At 41.6% G+C, this 18505-nt stretch overlaps 1 protein-coding gene across 3 annotated transcripts in view; it reads left to right on the top strand.

The window, feature by feature from the left end:
- Positions 1–18505, top strand: part of DGKH (diacylglycerol kinase eta) — a 184537-nt gene that overhangs the window by 70854 nt on the left and 95178 nt on the right. For all 3 annotated transcript variants that reach the window (XM_030311579.1, XM_030311572.1, XM_030311589.1), the window contains 2 exons: positions 8102–8212; positions 10289–10369. In XM_030311579.1, coding sequence (XP_030167439.1) covers positions 8102–8212; positions 10289–10369 — 192 coding nt within the window. The remainder of the gene's footprint in view (positions 1–8101; positions 8213–10288; positions 10370–18505) is intronic.

Below are 18505 nucleotides of genomic sequence, written 5' to 3'. Positions count from 1 at the left end.
TTTTTAAAAAATTCCCGAACATGATTAATGCTATAGATTGATGTGTGAGCATAGTGATCTGGGCACACCTAGGGTGTGATGGTGGCCTGAGCCTCAAAAGATGACAGTATGCAGTGGGGCTTGCAAGAAGAAGCAGAGGACAGGACGATGAGTGGAAGGAAGAACTTGTGAAAGAGGCTGGACATAAGGAAGCATGGGGGATTTGGGAATTAGCGAGTGCTTCTCGTTTATCCTGCTGTCAGGTGAATTTAAGAGGATTCCTGAAGAGGAAGCTGTCCAGGAGGTGGGTCCCTTGCGGAAGCAAGAGGCTGTGTGCCCAGCTCACAGGGCTGGGTTTATACTGTGGGCAATAGGAAACCACTGGACATATTAAACCAACTTTGCTGGCACCAAATCTGTTCTTCCTGGATAATTCTGCCCACAGTGGGAAGAATGGACTAGCGGTGGGAAAAATCGAGAGTGTGGAGGACATTTAGGGGACTGTTGAATTGTAGAGACATAGAGGAGCTTGAAACAAGGCAATGGCAGGAGGAGTGGAAAGAGACGGACTGAAGAAATGAAACCCTCCTCTAATAAATAATGCTTATGATGGGGACTGATGTTAGCCAAGATAATATCTTGCCATACCAGTTTTTAATTTAAAAATTTTTTTTTAATTTTTTTAACAGAGAGAGAGAGTGTGCAGGGGAGGGGCAGAGAGAGAATCCTAAGCAGGCTCCTCGCTGTAAGCACAGAGCCCGACACGGGATTCACTCTCACCAACCGGGAGATCAGGACCTGAGCTGAAACCAAGAGTTGGACACTTAACCGACTGAGCCCCCCAGGCACCGTGTCATACCACATTGTTAAAGAACTGTGTGTGCTTTCATATCCATTGTCTCACGTGTCATCATAGCACATAGTGATATACAGGTACAGGTATTATTTCCAACTTAGGGATTAAAGTCTGTAAAGCTAAAGAGACTCACCATTAAAGAAAGTCAAACAGACTCACGATGTTATAGGTTCTGTCTGCCTATAACACCTACCCATAACACTTATAGGTGTCCACCCAGGAAGGCATAGACAGCTTTCCTGGAGCTTATGTAACAAAATGGATAAGGAAATGTTGGCACCAGAGAAAAGTTCTCTTCTCGGGGGGATGGAGCTGACAGAAGTCACAAGAGACGAGGGAGGGAGGTGCCTGGCTGGCTCAGTCAGTAGAACACGCAACTCTTGATCTCTGGCTTCTAAGTTCAGGCCCCACCTTGGGGGTAGAGAGTACTTAGAAATAAAATCTTTAGAGAGAAAAAAGATGGGAGAGAAGTGGTGTGAAAACTCTCTCAAACCACATCTTAGTCTGTTCAGGCTGCCGTAACAACAAATGCCACACACTGGGGAGCTTAATCAACAAATTCATTTCTCACAGTTCTGCAGGCTGGGACATCCAGGACCAGGGCACCGGCAGATTTAGTGTCTGGTGAGGGCTTGCTTCCTGGTCCATAGATGACCGTCGTCTCGCTGCACCCTCACAGTGGCAGAAGGAACTCTCTGGGGTCTGTTGTATAACGGCACAAATCCCAAAGGCCCTCCTAATACCATCATATCAGGGGTTAGGATTTCATTTTGGGGGGGGGGGGCATACAGACATTCAGTCCATAACAACAAATTTTATTATTACCATTTCTTAGAAGAGAAGTTAAGGGGTCATGTAGGGACACCATGAGGAGAAGCAGAGATTCTTCTGGAATTTTTGAAGACATCTGTAAGCGATGAGTCATCGCTGACATTTCCATTTCACTATATCAAGCTTTTCACCACACCTATTTGATGGCCAAAAAAGTCAGCATACGAAAATGTGCACTTATCAGATAAATCAGGCAGTAACTGATTTTTCGAAAATTCTTAGCTTTACAAAAAGACTCATTGAGTGACTGACTCAGTTGCGTTCTCCTCGGGACGTGAAAGTGGTGTTCCGTCCAAGCAGCTTCAACTTGTGACACACAAGTGTTGCTGAAACTTTAGGGGAACTCTTAGAGCACCGTGTCTGTGTATGACTTAAAAGAGAAATTACTTTTGTTTGATATAAACCGGGAGCACGAAATGAACAATTCCACAGTTTTGAGACATGAGGCTGCAGGCCATTTTAGAAAGCCAGCTAAACAAGAAACTTTTCAACCTAAAGTTTATCTCATTGAAATAATTTTTTCAAAGCCAAGTTTATTTAACCTTTTTCTTTTTTTTTTTTTTTTTTTAATTTTTTTTTTCAATTATTTATTTTGGGACAGAGAGAGACAGAGCATGAACGGGGAGGGGCAGAGAGAGAGGGAGACACAGAATCGGAAACAGGCTCCAGGCTCCGAGCCATCAGCCCAGAGCCTGACGCGGGGCTCGAACTCACGGACGGCGAGATCGTGACCTGGCTGAAGTCGGACGCTTAACCGACTGCGCCACCCAGGCGCCCCTATTTAACCTTTTTAAAAGTTTTACTTATTTACTTTGAGATGGAGAGACAGGGAGGGATGGGGAGGGGAAGAGAGAGGGAGAGAGAGAATCCCAAGCAGGCTCAACGCTATCAGCCCAGAGCCCGACTGGGGCTCAGTCCCATGAACTGTGGGATCATAACCTGAGCCAAAATCAAGAGTCAGCCACTTAACCAACTGAGCCACCCAGGCACCTCTGACTTTTTGTTTTTAACATCTGCAAGTTGGGTTATTGGTATATAGTCAAGTCTACATGTCTTCACTGATTTTTCATACGTGTTAGATATTACTAAACCAGTATCTGCCAGAGTATACGACTAAATGTCAATTAAATGTAAACATTTCTAAGCCCGTTTTTGAGGGAGGAGAGAGTTTATCCCTTATCCTAGAGATTATGAACAAAATAAAATTAAGATGTAATACTTAATTTTAATAGGCTCTTAATTATAACTATCTGGTCGTAACTTTCTTGTATCTGTTACTAACCTCAAGTAGTTACTCTAGTTGAGCATTAACATTGAAATAATAAATATTGTGATCTTAAAGAAAGAGTCCCTGTTTGTTCTCTTAGTGTATGCAGTATTTTGAGATTTCTGGAGCCACGCATGTTTTTCTCTGAACCACACTTTGATAATATGATTATATTTTCTAGGACTGTTGCAAATTAATCATTTTTTTGTTATGCTGCTTCTTTTATCAGAAGTGTTTGTTTAAGTAGCCGCATATAAACAGATGTTTATTTTGAGGATTGACTTTCATGTGAATAACTGCCTTCTAGTTAAGTATTTTAAATCCCATCTCTTAAAAGTAAGTAAGCTAGCCTCAGAATGTTCTTTCTTTTTTCGTTTTTAAGAATTTAAGATGAACTGTGTAACATAAAGAAGTTTGTAAATGCGTGAAGATAAGGATTATGTCTTACACATGTCTGTAACCCCTCCCCCCCAACAGCCTCACACACTGCAGATTAACCCATGCTTATGCAAGATTTAAAGAACAAAAAGTGATGTAGAAAAAGCTACATCTTTGCTTTGAAAGTGATGATGTAGGGATCACCTCTGAATTTAGCAGTATCCTTAAAATCAGGGTAGATAGACATTTTCCTATCCCTCTTCCCATCCCTCCCCAGCCCTCACCCAGGGAGTGCATCTGGGACCACATACACCTTTGTGCACTGTGTCTGCTGTTTTTATATACATGCAAAGAATCAGGTTCAGATCTGCCAAATGCTGGAAAACGTGAAATCATTTCCAGGCACTATCTCGGTTTTCCAATTCTTTTGTTCTTCTAAAATACAAAGTTCTCTTCCATGCTATTTTACATTCAGCTAAAAGTTGTTCAGTGCAACGTTTACGGAGGCCCTAAGGTGTTGGCTAATGCGTTAGATGGTGTGAGATGCAGTCTTTGCTCTTGGGAGGTTCACACCATGGTTGGCCACAACCTGTAAATCGACGCCATTCTGTGTCATAGATGCTGCTATACAAATAGGGTAAGGGCGCCTGAGAGGGCAAACGTGGGAGTAGTTATTTCTTTCCTCCTAAGGGTCAGAGAAGCTGTCACGGGGCACTGGCATGGATCAGAGTTTTCCATGAAGAGGAGCTTTCAAGACAGGCAAATTGAGGACAGGACATTTAGGGCAGAGGGAGGAGCATGAGCAGGGGCGGTGATGAGGTTGGGGAGCTCATGCAGGGTGTTCTTTGATACATACAGAAGTTTGGGCTTTCTGTTGCAGGCAAAAGAGAGTCAAGCTTTGGTATATTCAGGTTTTCATTTTAGAAAATCACTCTGATAACCAGGTGGAGAATGAAGTAGGGTATTTATGCTTTCCTCAGACAATGCTTCTAGAATATAAATAGAGCAAACATGGAGTTTTCTTCCTCGTTGCTTTAAAGGAAACTTTGTAAGAAATCCCGATACATTCGCTTACAGAACAAATGATTTGTTCTTTAGGTAAGTTATCTTTTTACAGCATTTCAGTGCTTTGTGTTCAGATTTAAGAATTCCGACTCTCTCCCCTGGGCAACACCAGATGAATTCTGACTCTCTCTTCCGGGGCAATACCATATGAATTCCGACTCTCTCCCCCAGGCAACACCAGATGCTACGGCAGTACAAAAGCAGCTCACTGCCTCACTCTTCCTGCCCCTTTCTCTCTCAGGCTTTACCATCGAGTTGCCCAAGCAAAATGCTTAGACATTTCGTTGGCTCTTCTCCTCTCTCTTGCCTTTTAGGCCAATCAGTAAGTCCAGTGGATTCTGCCTCCAAAATAAAATTGCTGTCCTTGCCTTCGTCTCAGTGATGCTACCACCTGCGCTCGATCTCCAGCCCCTCTCCCTGGGACATTTCCTCATTCTCGCTCTCCTGCTTCAACCATTTCACTAGCTTTTTGCACTTAGAATAAAAAGCGAACTCCCCGTTGTGGCCGCATCTTCTGGCTCTTATCTCCCTGAACCTCATCTCTGGACGTTCTCCTTCTGCTCCAGCTGTTCTTTGCCCTTACGGTGGCCTGGAAACACTTCTCTTCTTCCAAGAAGCTCTTAGGATTTGGTGCCTGGCAAATACTCCCTGAACTTAATAGCATAATGATATCATAATAATAACACTTTCTGCCATTTATTGAATGTTTGCTGTAACCCAGACAGTGTGCTAAGTGCTCTGCAGCCATTACTGTATAATTAAATTAGATGCAACAAGCTTGTGAAGTAGGTATTATTATTGCTGTATTTCAAGAGAGGAAATTAGGGCACAGAGAGCTGAAGCAACTTGCCCACGTTCCTATTTTTGGTGTCTGATGGAGCCTGGCTTGCAGTCTGTCTGTCTGACTCCAAACCGAGCTCTTTGGTACGAAGTTTCGAAAATATTTTGTTATCATCAAAATTTACAATTCCTAAAATTTTTGATAAGCATAGAGAAAGTCAGGTGAAATGGCATCCAACTATTTCATTAAACTGTTTAATATCTTTAACAGTGATTTCACTTATCACATGAGTTTGTATGGAAATTTACGTGCATAATAAGGTGAGACATTTTGCAAAACAAAGATTATTATGAAAGTAGCAGCTATTTTTAATTTTAGAGTTTCAACATGTAAACATCTTGTTTGCGGGGCACCTGGGTGGCTCAGTCGGTTGAGCTTCCGGCTTCGACTCAGGTCATGATCTCATGGTTCATGAGTTCCAGCCCTGCGTCGAGCTCTGTGCTGACAGCTCAGAGCCTGGAGCCTGTTTCGGATTCTGTGTCCCCCTCTCTCTGCCCCACCCCTGCTTGTGCTCTGTCTCTCTCTGTCTTTCAAAAATGAATAAATATAAAAAAAATTTTTTTTTTAATTTACAATTCCTCGAAGACAGTCTTAGAGCAAGCTATAGAGAACATCTCATACTGAAAGTGAAAGTAAACGTTCATATACCTTAACTACCTTATTGGTGGCAACAGATTTTTCTCAATATTTTATGTCTCGTTAATAATAAAAGATGGTATGGCACAGAAATGGGGAGTAAACTCTGGAGTCAGACAGACATGTGTTTAAACTCAGTACCTGCTCTTCATTCATATAGATCCTGATACCGTGTGTGCTGAATGATATTTTTGGCACTTGAGGTATATCAGTGGGCAGTCCAGTGAGATGGGTTTTTAAACTTGGTTCTATGAGCTGTTTTTGACTTGGAGACTCACTATAGCATTTTATGAATTCAGTATAAATGTGACCCTTCCTGGACCCCACCCCAGTGGAATCTATTTGAGTCAGTCCTGTGACGTGTCTCCTAAGAACATTCTCAGAGCAAGACTATAAGTTCAATTTGCTGTAAGTGTAATTTCCTTCTTCCTTCCTTTCTTCTTTCCTTCCAATTAAAATGAAGCATTAAATTTAACTTTATTAGGTATAATAAACTCAGGTAACTTCTACTCTAATAGAGGTAGCACAATAAACGTAGTACGTGCGAAAATTACATTATATGTTAGAAGAGGAAAGTCCTTTGTGTGAGGGAGTACATAAGATGAGGGAAAATCAGGGGAGCTCATTGTGGTATTAAATAAGAGGTCAGTGAGGTGGGTCTCACTGAGAAGGTCAAAGACTTGAAGGAGGTGAAGGAGTTGCTCAGATGGATATCTGAGGAAGGGTGTCCCAGGAGGAGAGAGTAGGTGGTGTCCAAACCTAAGAGGAGCATTGATGGCAGCTTAAAAACGAAGCACCATTGTGGACAGAGGGGAGAAAAGGATGGAGAGATACTAGATGAGGCCAGAGGGTTCTCAGGGTCTTGTTGGTGATACTGAAATGAACTTCATACACGAGGCATGTGGCCACAGGGGCTGGCCCAGAATCACAGAGCCCCTGCCCACCTCCTCCAGCCACAACTCTTGCTGCTCTATTGCTGCAAACCCTACCCTGCGTTTATAACCGAAAGTCCTTTGAAGATTTCCCAAATATGCATGCTGTTTTAAACCCTTCTACTTTTGCACACACCTCAGGTACACGTTTCCATCCCTTGTCATTCTGATAAACTCCTTCAAAACCCACCCTGAGCCCTCTGGACTTTCTCTGGACCACCATGCATAGTGATTTGACTGTGTGTTTGTTACAGTCACACACAGCTAATGATAACATGTGATGAGCGCTTACTGTATGCCATGCAATAAGTCTTCTATATGTTTTTAATGCATTCCTCACAACAACCCTCTAAGGTATGCCCTGGTATCATCCCCATTTTATAGATGAATAATAAAGGCATGAAGAAGTTCAGTAACTTGCCTAAGATCATTCAGCCACTAAGTGGTGGCCTTAGGAGGTACACATAAGGTTTCTGGCTCTAGACCCCATGCTCTTAATCATTACATTATATTGCCCCTCTACGTTGTCCACCATTATTAAATACTATTATGAGGCAATGTATACATCACACTTGACTGTAAATATTAGTTTGGTGTATGTGTCTCCTATATTATTTGTGACTATTTGGAGGGCAGGGAACCATGTCAAATTCACCTTAGCTCCTTGGGGCTTTGCACATGCTCTGCCTTGGTTGAGTCGAAAGAAGAAAACATTCTGTCATGTAATTTGTAAGACCTGGGAAATAATATTCAAAATGTCAATGATAGGGTGTCATTAACTCTGAATTTTCCTTTTTTTTTTTTAATGTTTATTTATTTTTATTTTATTTTATTTTTTTATTTTTTTTTTAACGTTTATTTATTTTTGAGACAGAGAGAGACAGAGCATGAACAGGGGAGGGTCAGAGAGAGGGAGACACAGAATCTGAAACAGGCTCCAGGCTCCGAGCTGTCAGCCCAGAGCCCGACGCGGGGCTCGAACTCACGGACTGCGAGACCGTGACCTGGCTGAAGTCAGACGCTTAACCGACTGCGCCACCCAGGCGCCCCTTTAATGTTTATTTTTAAGAGAGTGAGAGAGACAGCGTGCAAGCAGGGGAGGGCCAGAGAGAGAGGGAGACACAGAATGAGGAGCAGGCTCCAGGCTCCAAGCTGTCAGCACAGAGCCCGATGGGGGGCCCGAACCCACGAATTGTGAAATCGTGACCTGAGCCGAAGTCGGACACTCAACTGACTCAGCCACTCAGGCGCCCCTGAATTTTACTTGGTTTTGAATTTGATTTTCATCATGTTGTTATGCTTCTGTTTCTCCCCAGACCAGTATTAAAGAGGGACAGCTATTGAAGCAAACCAGTTCTTTCCAGAGGTGGAAAAAGCGTTACTTCAAACTTCGAGGCCGTACACTTTATTATGCAAAGGACTCAAAGGTAATTTGGGAGAATATTACTTGGAAGCGCTTGAAGTTGTGAATGGATTAAAAATTTTGGTTCTGTAAACTTTTTGTCTTAGTGCTCACGATAGCCTTAACTGTTCTGTGCATTTAGTGTTATGAATGTGATCCACCTTGGACCAAATCCCAAGGGAGTCTATTTAAGTCAATTTCGTGGCATGTCCACCAAGGACAATCTTATGGGAAGGTTCTAAAGTAGTTTTCTTTCTTCCTTTCCGCTTCCCTTACAATTAAAGTAAAACTTTAAGTGTAAAGTTTATTAAATGTAATAAACTCAAAAATGTTGGGTTTCCCTCTTTTCTTGCTACCTTTTTACCTTATAAATCTTTCCCTGACCATGAGAGAGAGAATTGCTATAGTTGCTAAGAATCCATACTCCAGTTTCAGACAAGATTCGTATCCCAGTTCCAGCACATTCTAGTGGAGTGGCTGTGGGCAGCATGTGTTGTTCTGAGGAGGCTTAAATGAGATAATACAAACAATCATTCCATTGTGCTAGCAGTTAAGAATAAAAACCACAGTGAAATAAAATCAAGGCTTTAAATGATTGTTACATAACAGTTGGATAAAATAAGAATGATGTGGTTGGGTAAGAAAAAAATGAGTAATGATGAGCTTCCATTTAAAACTGACATTTTAATATTCCTTGAGAAGTTAACATTAAGATGTCTTGCTGCTGTCTCACTTGGATAATTGATAATTTCCATATTAAAAACTGTATGTTTCTGATATAATTAGTGGAGTTAGATACCAGGAGATAAAATCAAATATGCAAACAAACCTAATTCTTGGTCTGTGCAGCTGTAGAAGTAATAACCAAACCAAGTAATTCTATTTTAAAAGTCGTTATGTTCTAGGTTGTCCCTGATCTGGCTCCATGCTGACTTTTCACATTCATCTCTAGGGAAGCATTGGCCATTTGACAGCCTTCGGCCTCACCCCATGTGTACCATCGGCAGATGACTTTCCCTCTGTCTCCACTTGATGAAACTGCCTGCTTTCTTTAAGATCCCCTCAGATATTCTTACTCCATCATTCATGAGAGCAAGAGTTCAAGTGTCTTCTGCTGGAGAAATTATCTGAATTTCATAGTATTCTGTCAGATTTCTTCTTTTCCACTTTTAATAGTCTCTCTTGCATTAAAATGGGTTGTGTCTGTTTCTTCTCCTGTGCTAGATTTTAAGTTCCTTCTGGTCAGGGAACAAGTCTAACAGGTTGGCTGGAGTGAAGTGGACTCACAAGCGCCCTGGAGATCTTGGGGGTGGTGGCGGAAGCTATGAGAGGATGGTCCCTTGTCTGCAGCCCCAGATGTGTGCTGTCATCCCTGCTCTGCTGCGGGGACGCGGAATGAGTGCGAAAATGGCCAAATGACCCAAAGTGGGACGGATACGTTCATTTACTAGAATCTCCTAATCTCCAAATGGAACACTAATATTAAAGATTCCGTTTCTCTGGAGTTTTTCTCACGGGAACTTTTTTTGATTGAAACCATTTTGAAGAGTACAAAAGAAACTTCCATTTTATATTTGCAGAGCACATTCACCTTCTCATCTGAACCCATGTATGGATGAGGAAAATAGGGTTCAGAAAGTTCAGGAACTCACCATGATCCGACCCAGGACTAGTTCTCATTTCTCACTTAGCAAATGTGGGAAGGAGGATGTTTGCCTGCTGGCAAAGTTGTTACAGGCTGTTTGTTGCCTGTCAGGAGGTGTTGCTTTGTGTGTACGTGTGTGTGACACAGTTAGGAGGTTCCCCATAAATTATGCTTCTAGAGGGCACACAGCATTTTGCATTGAAACACTGTGCCAGGGTTCTTTAAAGACCTTCCCAGTTTGTGATTTAAGAGTTAATTGTGCTTCATGGTTTTACTCACTCTTCTTAAGAAGAAACGGCAAAGTGTCACGAATGACTTTCCTTTCCTTTTCTATTCCTAATTCCTGACATCGCTTCGTAGTCATGGCCCGATAACAACAACAACAACAACCAAAATTATTGACGAGCATTGAGTTAGGTTTTCATTTAATGTGTTTGTGTTCTTTTTCATTAACAGTCTCTGATATTTGATGAAGTCGACCTCTCAGATGCCAGTGTAGCTGAAGCAAGCACCAAAAATGCTAACAACAGTTTCACGGTATGGTTCTATTCTGCTGACTCCCTTCTCAAAAGTCATAGAATGACCTTTCCTAAACAGGTACAGAAAGTCCTCTTAGTTACCAACTGTGTGTCAACTGTTGTGCGTTGGAATTCCTGCCAACTCAATACACTTGATGAGTACGTTGTGTACCCAATACTGTTCATGATTGTTTGGGTCAATAAACCAAGGTATTAAATGTATTTTTTTTAAGTATTTACAGTGTTTTCCATTTTAGACCTTTTAGTTTTTGTGCTTTAACATTTTTACCTCTTTTAAGTTTATTTATTTGAATTTTTTAATTTTTAATTTTATTTTAGAGAGAGCATAAGTTTGGGAGAGGGGCAGAGGGAGAGAGAGAGAGAGGGCGAATCTTAATTTTTTTTTTTTAACATTTATTTATTTTTTGAGATAGAGAGCATGAACGGGGAGGGTCAGAAAGAGGGAGACACAGAATCTGAAACAGGTTCTAGGCTCTGAGCTGTCAGCACAGAGCCTGACGTGGGGCACGAACCCACGGACCGTGAGATCGTGACCTGAGCCGAAGTCGGACGCTTAACCGACTGAGCCACCCAGGCGCCCCGAGAGAGGGAGAATCTTAAGCAGGCTCCACGCTTAGCAAAAAGCCTCATGTGGGGCTCGATCCCACGAACCTGGGATCATGACCTGAGTTGAGATCAAGAGTCAGACACTCAACCACCTGAGCCACCCAGGTGCCCCTCACTTCCTTTAAATGTAATACTTTAATTCTGTTGTTTATGAATATTCAAAAAGGTTGTTTATCTTCAATCTTAAAAAGAATGTTTTTTCCTTCTGTTCTACTTTTGCTCTGTTGCTGCAGTTCAGGTGGTTGCTATAGTTCAGGCCTTCACTTATTCTCACTTAAGTAATTCATTTGATAGCTACTTAAGAGGTAGCCTCAGTTTCAGCGAATTCCTTCCCGATTACAAATCACGTAGCTGGAAGGAACTCACTGGCTCGCTGTTGCCCGTCAAGTGGCGTTTGTGGCTCCATCCTAAAGTCTTATAAAATCACGCCTCGGCGTTCTCGTGTTCCTGAGACTCTGTCCTCGTGCAGCTCCCTGGTCCAGCCTTTCTGTCTGCGCTCGGGCTTTTCCCGTTCCCTCTGGCTCGAATGATTCCTCCTCCTTCTGTAGCTGTTGGAATTCTGCCACTTCTGCAAAGCGTATCCACATATCTCATTCTTCCTGTACTTCTTTCATTCAAAAAATATGATTTGAATACCCACTGTGCGCTAGTCACAATACAGTGCAGTGAAGTCCATCTGGGGTACTTTTTATAACTTCATATTCCTAGGCCCTCTAAGATGCACTGCTCTTGCTGTGTTGTTGCCCCCTGCACACTCCCAGCCCCTGCTCAAGAAGCTACCACTACTGACAGAGGCGAGCTGTGTCCCTCTCCCAGGCATGCCAGGGCAGGGAAGGCAGACAGATGAACAAACACAGAGCAGTGCCGCGGTAGAGGTAAGCACTGGCAGGGGCGGGGGTGGGGGAGGAAGCAAATGCATTCAGATTTAGCCATATTGATTTATGGGCACGTGGGATAATTCATGGTGTAAATATTCCTGCCCCTCCCCCTTCCCCAGGGAGAGTTTAGTTTGAGGAGAGGAAAGCCAAGAATAGAATCCTGGGAAAATGTTAAAATTTCAAGTTGGACCAATAAAGACAGAGCACTTGGAAGTATACGAGGAGTTTTAGAAGGTGATGATGTTAGGAAAAGCCTGTGGAAGATCGTTTTAGGACGGAAGTTTCAGACATCAAATACTGCAGAGAGGTCAAGTCAAAGGAGAGATGAAAGCGTTTATGGAATTTGTTACCTTGGAGGTGACTGGGTCACACTGATGGGAATGACTTCAGGGACCGGGTGGAATGCATTAGGCTGCACTCCGGAACAAGGCAGGAAGGCAGGGAGGCCGGGGTGGATTGCTGGTTTGAAAAGCTTGGCTGCTAGAAGGAGAACAAGTAAAGCTAGAAGAATCTTCAGGCTTGAAGAGAATTTTGGTTTTGTTGTTGTTGCTTTGCTTTGTCTTTAAAATGGGCTTTGAATGTGTATGAAGAGAGAAAAGAAGTGTTAGACTCAAAGTTGGAGTGTCCAGGAAGTAGGGGGAGAATGGACGGAGCATGACTGCTGAATAAGCTGAAGGGTGTGGGAGCCAGAGCTCATGTAAAGATCAGCATTGATTAGGAGACAGAAAGTTTATGGAGTTAGGTGTGTGCAGAAAGTTCATTTATCTCAAACCTAAATACTACTGTTTTCTTAATGAAATTGAAGACAGGGTCCTCTGCCCTGAGTAAGAGTTTAGGTGGCTTTGGAGTCGCTTCTGTAGAAAATGAGAGTTGGCACTGAACAGGGACCTGTAGTAGATTATGAGGTGGTAAATAATGTCTAGCAAACATCAAGGTCAAGTTTAATAATGCACCTTATTTCTATGCCTGTCGCATTTTCTTTAGGATGGGGAGAGGGAACAACTAAATTGATCCAGGGTAGATGGTTTGTAGGATGTATCAGACAGAAAGGTAAAGGGATTATTGGATGTTTGAGGGATCAATAACTCATCCATCTTCCCTTCTGTGTTCTCGGTTCTTGAGAATAAAACGTAGGGAGTGAGGGACGGCTTTATTCATGGCTGAACAAGACCCAACAACCATTAAGTACAGAGCTTCTGATAAATTGTTGCTTCTTTTTCCTTCCTCCCAAGTGAAGGTGGGGTAGGGTGATGAACCACTTGCCTTCCCTAGTAGTCCTCTCTCCTCTGTGGACACTGGATGCTCATGGGGGAGTGGACAATAAGAGTTTCCCCCCAAAAGGGATCTAGAATTTAGTTTGAAAGAGGGTTCCAAAATTTAAGATTTGAAAGATAGAACAATTTCAGGTAAAGATGAGGTACAAGGTGTTGGTGTATATAAAGGTAAAAGGAAGTGAAAAGCTTGAATTTAAGAGAAGTTATTCAGATCTTTTGCATAGCTCTTTCTTGGCCTACAAGTACATTCAATCTCTCCTGTTGTATCTTTTTTATTATAGAACTCACTATATTCTGCCTTTTTATTTAATTAGGTACTTATGTTTATTATCAGCTCCCTGAGGACAGAAACTCTGTCATGTTGTTTTACCTCATAGTAACTTACCCATAAGTATTTGTTGATTTAATTAATAAGATGAAAGTTTATTTTACACATGAGAAGACTTTTGGTTGAAATATTTTCAAGAAATTTATCCACTCAACCAAACGTTATTCCTGAAGTTTGTTGGTCCAGAAATGGGGAGACTAAAATGTTAGGCAGATTGCTTAGAGTCTTATAGCAAATCAGTTTGGTAGAACTTTCTATGGAATAAAATAGAATAAGAGATAGATTTTCAACCAAAAATTGGCAATCCTCTCTATCTTTAAATATTTAAATATCCTACCTTTCTGGATTGCATTGACTGCTATTAATGCTGTTATTTTAGCTAGTTCATGTCAAAGGTTAATGGTGTAGTTTGGTGGTATTATGGCTAGAGAATACAGGAATGGCCAAATTCAGCTTCACTACAGCCATGCCTTGAAGTCCCTAAGGATGATGTATTGACAAGGGACAATAGTAAATGGAAAATCTATAATTAGCAAATGGAAAATGGAAATGCAGTGCTTTGCCTGAAAACCCAATGCCAAGCTCTCTAGTAGAACGGGTCCTAGAGCACTGTTTTAGAGACCACGGCAGAAACTGACTTAACATGGGAGGTTACTCAGCATCATTTCTGCCGCATTCTGTGGGTTACGAGTGAGTCACTAAGGCTGACTGAGCTTCAAGGGAGGGAACATAAACACCATGAGCGTTGCGTCACAGGACTTGTGGACATGGTTCAGACCTGCCTACTTGATGGTTACTTTTCCTTCCTTGCACAGTCCTGTGCTCCCATCCTTGGAATGAATAATTTTCTTGGTGGTTTTTTTTTTTTTTTTTTTTTTTTGGTTGTCTTAGTCACCTCAGGTACATGTTAGTTTTCAATTGCTTTGTAACAAATTACCACAAACTTTGTGGCTTAAAACAACACCCATTTGTTAGCTGTTTCTGTTGGGCACACAACATCGCCAAATTCCTTTCCTCCGGATCTCACAGTGTTGAAAAAAACAGATTTTTAAGTATATACAGATATGTGTATGTACACATCCACACATGCATATTTAGCCCTTAAATTGGGCTAATTTTAACCAAGGTTGGAGTTTCGGGTTTTACATGTGTCTTCTGCAATAGACGGCAGTGACAATAACAACAAAAAACTGAAAGCATTTTCCATGACGTTAGGTGTCAGTGATGTGATCAGGGAATGGAAAAGGACAACCCTGACAGCCTTCTTGGCAATTTATAATCCTTCAGGATTCATTAACGTTCATCACGAATTTATGTGTAGTTTAAGTTCTACCATAGCACGTCTACAATGGTGGCATCTACGAGACGTTCTTAATTTTGTCGTTCATTTTCTAATTGTCTCATTTCCTTTCTTTTTTCTTGTTTTATTGATTTCTGCATGGTGTTCTGGTGTTTTATTTCCACTTCCACGTTTTTATTTTAACACACCACTGTGCTGTAGGCAAAGGTGTTCTTCTCTTAGACCGGAGAGAATTGACTTCCCCTTGGTCACACCAGTGCCTCCTGGGGAAGGGTCCCAGCCCTCCTGATGCATAAGCCAGGGTGCTTCCTTCTCACACAGTGTTCTTTCCATCTGGTTAGTCTTTGCCCCTGTTCTCTCTCTCTTCTCACCTCCGCTGCTCTGTTTGTCTCTTTCTCACTTACCATGATGCGTATATCCCGGCTTTTTGTGACTTACTCGGTTGCAGACTTTAGACTACGAAGTCCAACAGTGTGGGTTTGTGTCCTGCTTGGCCCTGTCTAGTTACATGACTTTGGACAAACGAGTTCACCTGTAACCGAGGACGGCGACGGAGCCCGCCTCATGGGGTTATGAGGATTAAGTGAAATGTGATAACACATCGCAATCCCCAGCCCAGTGACGAGCACATATAGTTTACCAAGCGCTAGTGGCTGTCATAACCCTGAGGTCATTATCCCCCCTGTGCGCTTCACAAGTGGAAGCGTGTTGCCAATTCCCAACAAGTTTGGGAATTTTGAAGGAGTATGTGGATGAACTTTATCTTGAGAAAGCGTCCCACCCTGCCTATGTTTCAGAGGTGCAGTGAAGATTTATCTCCACTGTTACCTCATATTAATAGGTTATTCGGGAAAGCAACTGTGCTATAATGAATGAAATTTCAATCATACCTTGTTATGTAGGTGTATATGATAAAGAACAGCTTTTTAATGATTTGAAAGCCATCACAATCACATTTATACATTAGGCTTTTCAAAATGTGTTGTCCAGGGGCGCCTGGGTGGCTCAGTCGGTTAAGCGTCCAACTTCGACTCAGGTCATCATCTCACGTTTTGTGGGTTCGAGCCCCGCGTCGGGCTCTGTGCTGACAGCTCAGAGCCTGGAGCCTGTTTCAGATTCTGTGTCTCCCTCTTTCTCTGACCCTCCCCTGTTCATGCTCTCTCTCTGTCTCAAAAATAAATAAATGTAAAAAAAAATTTTTTTAAAAATGTGTTGTCCAAATGACTGCTTTCATTACATTTTAATGTCGTTTAGGCTACATCTTAAACGAGTCATCATTTTTAAGGAAATTATTGTATGACATTGTTAACACTTTTTATGGAAGTTTGTAAAGAAAGCTTTTTAAAAATTTTTTTTTTAACTAGAAAGAAATACAGAGGCAATTTATTTGGTTTATCTAACTACCCTGAACATTTTCAGTGAGCTATCTGTGGGTGCGTTTGGAATCTCGCGGTTACTGCACACCCATGCTGGCTTTTCTCGGTTGTGTAAAACACAGAAACCATGTGGTAGCATTTATTTTTAGAACTAAATGAGCACTGGAACAAAGAGTCATTTTAGTTCAGGGGTCACTTGCCACTGCAGACATGACTGAAAGTTGATTATCATTAGATTTGATTCCTCCAATGAAGTTTCAAAAAGTAGGCATAAAAACCAATACAGAGAATATAATGTTTATGGCACATAAAATGCTGAAAATTATACATTCATAGTATAACTGAAATGAGCAGCCGTTTAATGGGAGGGGAAAATGTTCTTAAGAATTTGTTTACTTTTTTTATTAAAAAAAGTTTTTTTAATGCTTATTTTTTTAATTATTTATTTATTTTTTAATTTTAAATATGAAATTTATTGTCAAATTGGTTTCCATACAACGCCCAGTGCTCATCCCAACAGGTGCCCTCCTCAATGCCCATCACCCACACTCTCCTCCCTCCCACCCCCCATCAACCCTAAGTTTGTTCTCAGTTTTTAAGAGTCTCTTATGCTTTGGCTCTCTCCCACTCTAACCTCTTTTTTTTTTTCCTTCCCCTCCCCCATGGTCTTCTGTTAAGTTTCTCAGGATCCACATTCTATCCACATAGAATGAAAACATATGGTATCTGTCTTTCTCTGTATGACTTATTTCACTTAGCATAACACTTTCCATTTCCATCCACATTGCTACAAAGGGCCACATTTTATTCTTTCTTGTTGCCATGTAGTATTCCATCAACTGATGAAATGGATAATCCTTATTTATTTTTGAGAGAGAGGGAGAGAGAGAGATCACGAGCAGGGGAGGGGCAGAGAGAGAGGGAGACAAGGAATCCGAAGCAGGTTCCAGGCTCTGAGCTGTCAGAACAGAGCGTGACACGGGGCTCGAACTCATAAACCATAAGATCATGACCTGAGCCAAAGTCGGATGCCCAACCGACCCAGCCACCCAGGTGCCCCAGAACTTGTTTCTTTAATGTGTACTTTTTGTTGATTCTGTTTTCCCCTTAGCTTCCTCTCTATTATAATTCAGTTCATCTTCTCTCTTAAGAGAGATATCAGATCCTTTGAACCTAAGGAAGTGTCAGTTTACTTTTATCCACTAATACCTCAATCTTCAATTACAAAGGAAGGAATGAAAAGTTATTTTTATGTCATCTGTGAATGCATGTCACAAAACAGGTGTTTAGATTATCATCTAAATAAATAATCACTTAGATAAATAAGTTGCCTACTCTGATGATAATATTTACTATAACTACGATGTGCCGTCTTGAAATGCTGATAATTCATTCAGTTAATTATATCAGTCCTGGTAGGTAGTATTACGCTCCCCATTTTATAGATGACAAATCTGAAATGGAGAAGCAACACCTAATACACGTAAATAGTGACAGTCTGAACCCGTCCAGGTCATCTGGCTTCAGTCTGTGCTCTGACCACTCTGCCATTGTGACTCTTTATTGTGGAGTTATTTTTTTATTTTTTTAAATATTTATTTATTATTTTGAGAGAGAGAGAGAGAGAGAGAGAGAGAGAGAGAGAGAGAGAGAATGAGAGAGAATCCCAAGCAGGCTCTGCGTCACCAGCTCAGATGGCAGATCTCACAAATCTTGAGATCATGACCTGACCTGAAATCAAGAGTTGGATGTTTAACTGAGTCACCCAGGTGCCCCATTTATTGTGGAGTTTTAAATGAGTTTGGTCAGATAGTATTCCTCTGTTTTTTTTATGTTTTCGGTTGCCTCTTCTCCTCCAAGTCAATCACAGAATTTTCTATAGCATTGCCTGATACACTGCTAAACACTTACTGGTCATACTGCCGATTTAGAATACTGTATTTTATTTTGGGCACTATATTTTGAATAGAAATGTTGATCAAGAGCTCACAGAGGAAGGCAACCCATATTATACAAAGGTCTGGGAATCGTGGGATTGACTGACTTTAGAGGCCACTTTCTATCTGAAAGATTTGGGGAAATGACATCTTTTTAATATGTGATGGATTCTCATGTCTAAGAGGCAGTCGACAGGTTTTATGTTACTGCAGTGTGCTGGAGAAAGATTCACAGTTGAATTCACAGAGGGACAATTTTAGCTCTACTTAAAAGAGAACTTTCTAACATGAGTCATCTGATAGAACAGGCCTCTTGTGAGGTAATGCCTCTGTCCATTATTAGCAATCTGTAGCCCTCTCATTCCCTACGAACTGGAAGGGGCCTTCAAGAACAGAGTTCTCAGAGCGGACTCAGGTTCAGAGGGCTGAAATGAA

The sequence above is a fragment of the Lynx canadensis genome, chromosome A1, assembly GCF_007474595.2.
Source record: "Lynx canadensis isolate LIC74 chromosome A1, mLynCan4.pri.v2, whole genome shotgun sequence".
In the NCBI taxonomy this organism is placed as follows: Eukaryota; Metazoa; Chordata; class Mammalia; order Carnivora; family Felidae; genus Lynx; species Lynx canadensis.
Note: the sequence above shows the minus strand (reverse complement) of the source record. Positions and strands in the feature narration are given on the sequence as shown.